This window comes from Sander vitreus, unplaced genomic scaffold (assembly GCF_031162955.1).
Source record: "Sander vitreus isolate 19-12246 unplaced genomic scaffold, sanVit1 ctg536_0, whole genome shotgun sequence".
NCBI classification, from domain to species: Eukaryota; Metazoa; Chordata; class Actinopteri; order Perciformes; family Percidae; genus Sander; species Sander vitreus.
This window is the reverse complement of record NW_027595635.1, coordinates 9,725-17,181: the sequence shown is the minus strand read 5'-3', so window position 1 is coordinate 17,181 and position 7,457 is coordinate 9,725. Positions and strand designations below refer to the sequence as shown.

General features: G+C 40.0%; 1 gene segment (V, D, J or C); it reads left to right on the top strand.

The window, feature by feature from the left end:
- Positions 1-2,532, top strand: LOC144514294 (T cell receptor alpha variable 18-like). The segment is given in 3 exon segments: positions 1-250; positions 1,954-2,363; positions 2,485-2,532. Coding segments are annotated over 3 exon segments (459 nt in total).
- Positions 2,533-7,457: the final 4,925 nt, after the last annotated feature.

Genomic DNA, 7,457 nt, shown 5'->3' with positions numbered 1-7,457 from the left:
CAAGCTGCTGGAAGACTTTTTTCTACACTGTTGTACTGAACTTTGTACCTCCACTAGAGGTCAACATTATCAAGTAGGAGGTGCACTACTTCTGCTCTGTGTTCAACCATTCAGTCAATAATAAGTGCTGCTGTGAAGAGAACAATTCTCAGACTGAATGTTGAACATCAGCTAGTTTCTCCTGTTGATTTAAACCTTGTTGTAGAGATGGAACATTGGCTGTGGATTATTCTTGCTGCTCTTTTCTTTGGTAAGATACAAAGGACAACATGGTTTATTTTCTAAAGATTTATATAAACTGCAATTCAGAGCATAAATCTCTGACAGTTGAACGGTTTCTGTCCAGATTAACAATGTACAGTTGACTTTTTCCACTGTTTTCTCCTCTCAGCCTCATGAACAATGTTAGTCTAATGACTTCATTTTCTCTACTTTTCCAGGAATAATAGCTGGAAACAAAATCTCTCCTGTAGAAGATAAAGTCAGTAAAAGAGAAGGAGACTCTGTTACACTCAGATGTGAATATGAGACAACATATAGCAGTATTGCACTTCACTGGTACAGACATCATTCAGACCTTCAGGCACCTCAGTTTATACTCTGGAAAGGAGCAAGAGACCTTGAGCTACATGACTGAATATATCCCAGATAAGCGATATGAATCCAAAACAACAGAGAAAACAACTGAACTGACCATAAAGAGACTAACCCTGGCAGACACAGGTCTCTACTACTGTGCTCTAGAAACACAGTGATACAAAGTGTAGAAGAGGCTGTACAAAAACCTGAACACAGATAACTGACTACTCTTCAAAGAGGAGGGAAGTGGTATTCAAACCACAGCTTCATATCAGATGGATTCTGATTATTCCAGTTTTATCAGAGTCCCTGTGGTTACAGCTGCTAATGTAACACTGTGGGGGGATTCACATGAGCAGCAAATCCACATCAATGACAAACCAACTGTATGATGGTTCAAACACAAGACACCATGACAACAAATAAATGGACACTGACTTACCTACTAAATCCGCTTCATACTCTGTGGTCCATTAGGCCACAATGTTAAAATTTCCCATTGACTTTAATGTTAAATCTTCGGGAAATCGCTTAACAATGCTCAAAACAACCCGTCTTTCGGGCCATACTGTATCGCCATACTTTAATGTAGAAAAATAATTAAAAGTTTAAACCGAAGAGAAGACTTTGGCCTTTATTGGGCTGAATGGGCATTCTGATATCAAGCACGGTTTCTACCAAATCACAGTTTATGTATCGTCCAGTTTTCAGACCGTTTCAGATTTTCCAATGAGTGTGTATGAGACAGAATGTTGAGAGTTAGAGGGGAGGACAGAGGGGGGAGCTGCAGGATGATTCTCTGAAATGTTAGCAAAACAAATTACTCTCTCCACTACAGTTTTCAGTCTTCATACATCATGGTTGGTCAAAATGTAGGAAATGTTGTGCCGGTCGCAGACATGTAACTATGGAATCCACCGGACTTAAACTTTTGGTTCTGTTCATACCAACTGCCCAAAGAAACAATGAAAATAGATAGGCCACAATGAGCTCCTTCCATTGTTCAACATGTTGACCACTTCATACAAGACATGTTACACAAAGAAAGGAGAGAGGCACAAGACATGTTAGGTGTAAAGTTGTCAGTAGGGGGAATAACCCAGGGCTGTGAATGAGCCCTGTCACTGTGATCAGGTTCCTCCTTCTAATCCACCAACTTAGTGTTGATGAAGACTAAACAGAGAGATCACAGCCTTCTTTATACTTGCTGTAGCTCAGAGTTACTCCACACTGCAGATATGAAGCCTCTGTTCATCTCAGTGTTGCTGGCTGCTATGAGCCTTGGTATGAACACAACTCTGTTTCTTTGATATCAATCCAACATTGATATGATTCTTTAACAGCACACTGATTCTGTTTGTTGCTGTTTTACAGAATGCAGAGCACAAAAAGACAACGTGCTGCAACCAGAAGGAGATGTGACAGCTACTGAAGGAGAGGCAGTAACACTTGGCTGTCAATATAACAGCAGTTCAACTAATGATTATCTCTTCTGGTACAAACAGGATGGAAACAACAGCCCCAAATTCATTCTGAGCCGCTTTAAGGTTGGAACGGGGATAACAGTGGACAAGGAGAAATTTTCGTCCACACTGAATTCCAGCTTTAGATCAGTTCCTCTGAAGATCCAGAAGCTTCAGCTGTCTGACTCTGCTGTGTACTACTGTGCTCTGCAGCCCACAGTGACAGGAAACACCAAAACTCTGTACAAAAACCTTTGGAGTAAATACAACACAATACTCCACAACATCCACCAGAGGGAGTCACACACTGTTAAACTTCAGGTAAATTACAAAATGTTCAGAGATCCTCAACAGATGATAAAGAGGAAGGACCAATGATGTGAAGGCCCAGATCCATCAGAGTATCAATGCTCTTCCTCTCTCTCCTCCCATCTCACTGCAGACATGAAACACTGGCTGACTAACATCCTGATTCTGACTCTCTGGCTAGGTAACTATTTAAAAATACTGATTGTTATCCATGAATCAATCATCTTTATTGATTTATCTCTTCCTCTGCATGTTCTCTTCTTCCCCAGAGTGTAAAGGAGAAGACAGAGTGATCCAGCCAACAGGAGATGTCATTACTACTGAAGGAGAGACAGTTACTCTTGACTGTACATTTGAAATCAGTGTTAGCTCAAATGCATATTTGTTCTGGTATAAACAAGAAGACAATAACTTTCCAATGTTTATTTTGAGACGTGATACCTTTGGAACAGAAGAGAATGCTCCAGAGTTTTTTAAAGACCGATTTGATGCTAAAATCAACAAGACATCAGTTCCTCTGAAGATCCAGAAGCTTCAGCTGTCTGACTCTGCTGTGTACTACTGTGCTCTGCAGCCCACAATGACAGGAAACACCAAAACTCTGTACAAAAACCTTTGGAGCAAAGACAACACAATACTCCACAACATCCACCAGAGGGAGTCACACACTGTTAAACTACAATATGATGTAGTCTAGAATCACTGTACCTTAGAAGTGTAAGAGAGAGAAGTGAAAATACAGAGCTACGAGGAGACCATGCCTGTTAAGGAAGGGCTTAACTTTAGCCAGGAGAGCAAGGTGGAACATTGCTGATCTGCTTATCAAATGTAATGCTGCAAATCAAATGTAACCCCCAAATTTTGACAGCTGGCTTAGTGTATGAAGCCAGAGCTCACAAACTCAAAGCTGGACCGTTTGGCATGCATGAAGTACTGAAGGTAATACACTCAGTTTTTACTTCATTTAAATTAAGAAAGTTTTGTGAAAGCCACAACTTAATATCATTAATACAACTAAACAGGGAGTTTAGTGCAACACTGTAATTTGGTTTCAAAGGCAAATACATTTGCAAATCATCTACATAACAATGAAATCGTTGTGCTTGCCTATAATATATATAATAGCCCCTAAAGGCAACATATATAAAGAAAACAGGATGGGGCCAAGTATTGAACCCCTAGGTAAAGCACAAGAGAGAGGAGCTGGTGATGAGGAGAGGTCACCAATCATGACAGAGAAGCTCCTATTTGCCATATAGGAGCTAAACCATTTAAGTGCCGAGCCTTGATCAAGGCGAGAGAGGAGGACTGCAGGGTCCACTGTATCAACAGCCGCCGTGAGGTCCAAGAGCACTAAAACCGCCGGATTCCAGGCATCTACAGACCAGACAATATCATTGTGTACTCTCAACAGTGCAGACTCAGTGCTTTGTCGTGATCTGAAACCAGATTGAAACTCTTCAAACACAGAGCTCTGTTGTAAAAAGGCTTGTAACTGTATGAAAACAACTTTTTCCAAAACCTTTGAAAGAAAAGGCAGATGAGAGAATGGTCTAAAATTGGGGTCAAGATGAGGCTTCTTAAGTAGGGGCCTGACCACAGCATGTTTAAAGGCAGCTGGGACAGAACCTAAACTAAGACAAGAATTTAAAAAAGTAAGTATATAGACTCGACCCAATGGTGCTATTAAAAACCTCCTTCACCATCCTGGTGGGAACAATGTCTAAGTAACAGTAGGTAGGGTTCATGTGTTGCACTACCTCAGTAAGCACCGTCAGAGAAACTGGCTTAAATTCCTCAAACACAGCAGAGTGCAAGGGGCAGCAGGTACAAACAATTTAGATATAAAACATTATGAAAGTATGAGAGTGCAGAGTCAGAGTTAATAAGTTCAGTAGAACTTGATAAAAACATGGTATTAAAAATGAATTCATGATTTGGGTCAATTTAGTTTATTATAACTCTGTTGTCTATATCTGTCTATATATTGCTTTATTACTTATTTAGGACTCAAAACACAAAATAAGGAATTGGAACTTGACTTAAGACTTCACTCGGCACATCCTTGTCTCGACTTGGGACTTCAGTGAAAAGACTAAAAAAGTGACTTAGTCCCACCTCTGTCCTTAACAGATGATAAAGAGGAAGGACCAATGATGTGAAAGCCCAGATCCATCAGAGTATCAATGCTCTTCCTCTCTCTCCTCCCCTCTCACTGCAGACATGAAACACTGGCTGACTAAAATCCTGATTCTGACTCTCTGGCTAGGTAACTATTTAAACATACTGATTGTTCTCCTTTAATCAATCATTTGTATTGATTGATCTCATCTTCTAAATGTTCTCTTCTTCCCCAGAGTGTAAAGGAGAAGACAGAGTGATCCAGCCAACAGGAGATGTCATTACTACTGAAGGAGAGACAGTTACTCTTGACTGTACATTTGAGACAACTGCTTCTTATTCTTATTTGTTCTGGTACAAACAAGAAGTCAATAATTACCCAAAGATGCTGCTGCAACGTTTCTCTGTAAAAACTGATAATTCTAAAGAGCAAGAAAGAGTTGATGCAACAATCAAGGATAAGTCAGTTCCTCTGAAGATCCAGAAGCTTCAGCTGTCTGACTCTGCTGTGTACTACTGTGCTCTGCAGCCCACAGTGACAGGAAACACCAAAACTCTGTACAAAAACCTTTGGAGCAAAGACAACACAATACTCCACAACATCCACCAGAGGGAGTCACACACTGTTAAACTTCAATATGATGTAGTCTAGAATCACTTTACCTTAATAGTGTAACAGAGAAGTGAAAATACAGAGCTACGAGGAGACGAAGAGATTTAGGGAGGAGCTGAGCTGTTACTGAACTATAGAAGAGAGAGGAACTTCTATATTCAACAGAGATCAATACACAAACCATCAACATTACCTTTATTCAACATGCTGTCACTGCAGCATTGTGTGTTTTCTCTGCTGTTTCTTTCCATCCTCACAGGTATGTTAGACTATGCAGCTTGAAAAAGTTATATTCCAATAATATCTGCATGTGAATCATTTGATCATTGTACAACATGAAATGACAGTTATCTCTTCCTTTAGGTATCAGCTGTGAAGAACTCACTCCAGTCCAGAAAGAAGAGAACAGTTTAGAAGGCAGCTCTGTTACTCTTTCCTACAGATACTCCAAACAAGCAGCTGTTGATGATTATTTCTTCTGGTATCGACAATATCCAGGAAAACCACCAGAGTTCATCATATTCATCTCAGGGATGAACATTACAAAAAAAGCAGAATCTCTGACATTGGACACAAGGTTCTCTACTAAACTGTCTGAAGAAAAGCATCGTGTGGATCTTCAGATCTCCTCTGCTGCAGTGACAGACTCTGCTCTGTACTACTGTGCTGTGAAGCCCACAGTGACAGCAAACCCAAAGTCTCTGCACAAAAACACAAGCTGACACACTGACAAGCTGCTGGAAGACTTTTTTCTACACTGTTGTACTGAACTTTGTACCTCCACTAGAGGGCAACATTATCAAGTAGGAGGTGCACTACTTCTGCTCTGTGTTCAACCATTCAGTCAATAACAAGTGCTGCTGTGAATAGAACAATTCTCAGACTGAATGTTGAACATCAGCTAGTTTCTCCTGTTGATTTAAACCTTGTTGTAGAGATGGAACATTGGCTGTGGATTATTCTTGCTGCTCTTTTCTTTGGTAAGATACAAAGAACAACATGGTTTATTTTCTAAAGATGTATATAAACTGCAGAAATCTCTGACAATTGAATGGTTTCTGTCCAGAGTAACAATGTACAGTTGACTTTTTCCAATGTCTTCTCCTCTCAGCCTCATGAACAATGTTAGTCAAATGAATTCATTTTCTCTACATTTTTTAGGATTATTAGCTGGAAACAAAATCTCTCCTGTAGAAGATGAAAGTCAGTAAAAGAGAAGGAGACTCTGTTACACTCAGATGTGTATATGAGACAACGGCTAGTAGTCCTTACCTTTACTGGTACAGACATCATTCAGACCTTCAGGCACCTCAGTTCATACTCTGGAAAGGTGCAAGAGAAGCTAGTAGTAGTGAATATATCCCAGATAAGCAAAGATATGAATGCAAAACATCAGGGAAAACAACTGAACTGACCATAAAGAGACTAACCCTGGCAGACACAGGTCTCTACTACTGTGCTCTAGAAACACAGTGATACAAAGTGTAGAAGAGGCTGTACAAAAACCTGAACACAGATATCTGACTACTCTTCAAAGAGGAGGGAAGTGGTATTCAAACCACAGCTTCATATCAGATGGATTCTGATTATTCCAGTTTTATCAGAGTCACTGTGGTTACAGCTGCTAATGTAACACTGTGGGGGGATTCACATGAGCAGCAAATCCACATCAATGACAAACCAACTGTATGATGGTTCAAACACAAGACACCATGACAACAAATAAATGGACACTGACTTACCTACTAAATCCTCTTCATACCCTGTGGTCCATTAGGCCACAATGTTAAAATTCCCCATAGATTTTAATGGGAAATATTCAGGAAATCTCTTAACATCGCTCAAAACAACCCCTCTTTCAGGCCATACTGTATCGCCATACTTTAATGTAGAAAAATAATTAAAAGTTTAAACTGAAGACAAGACTTTGGCCTTTATTGGGCTGAATGGGCATTCTGATATCAAACATGGTTTCTACCAAATCACAGTTTATGTATCGTCCAGTTTTCAGACCATTTCAGATTTTCCAATGAGTGTGTATAAGACAGAATGTTGAGAGTTAGAGGGGAGGACAGAGGGGGGAGCTGCAGGACGATTCTCTGAAATGTTTTCCAAACAAATTGCTCTCTCCACTACAGTTTTCACTCTTCATACATCATGGTTGGTCAAAATGTAGGAAATGTTGTGCCAGTCGCAGACATGTAACTATGGAATCCACCGGACTTAAACTTTTGGCTCTGTTCATACCAACTGCCGATAGAAACAATGAAAATAGATAGGCCACAATGAGCTCCTTCCATTGATCAACATGTTGAACAATTCATACAAGACATGTTACACTAAGAAAGGAGAGAGACACAACATGTGTTAGG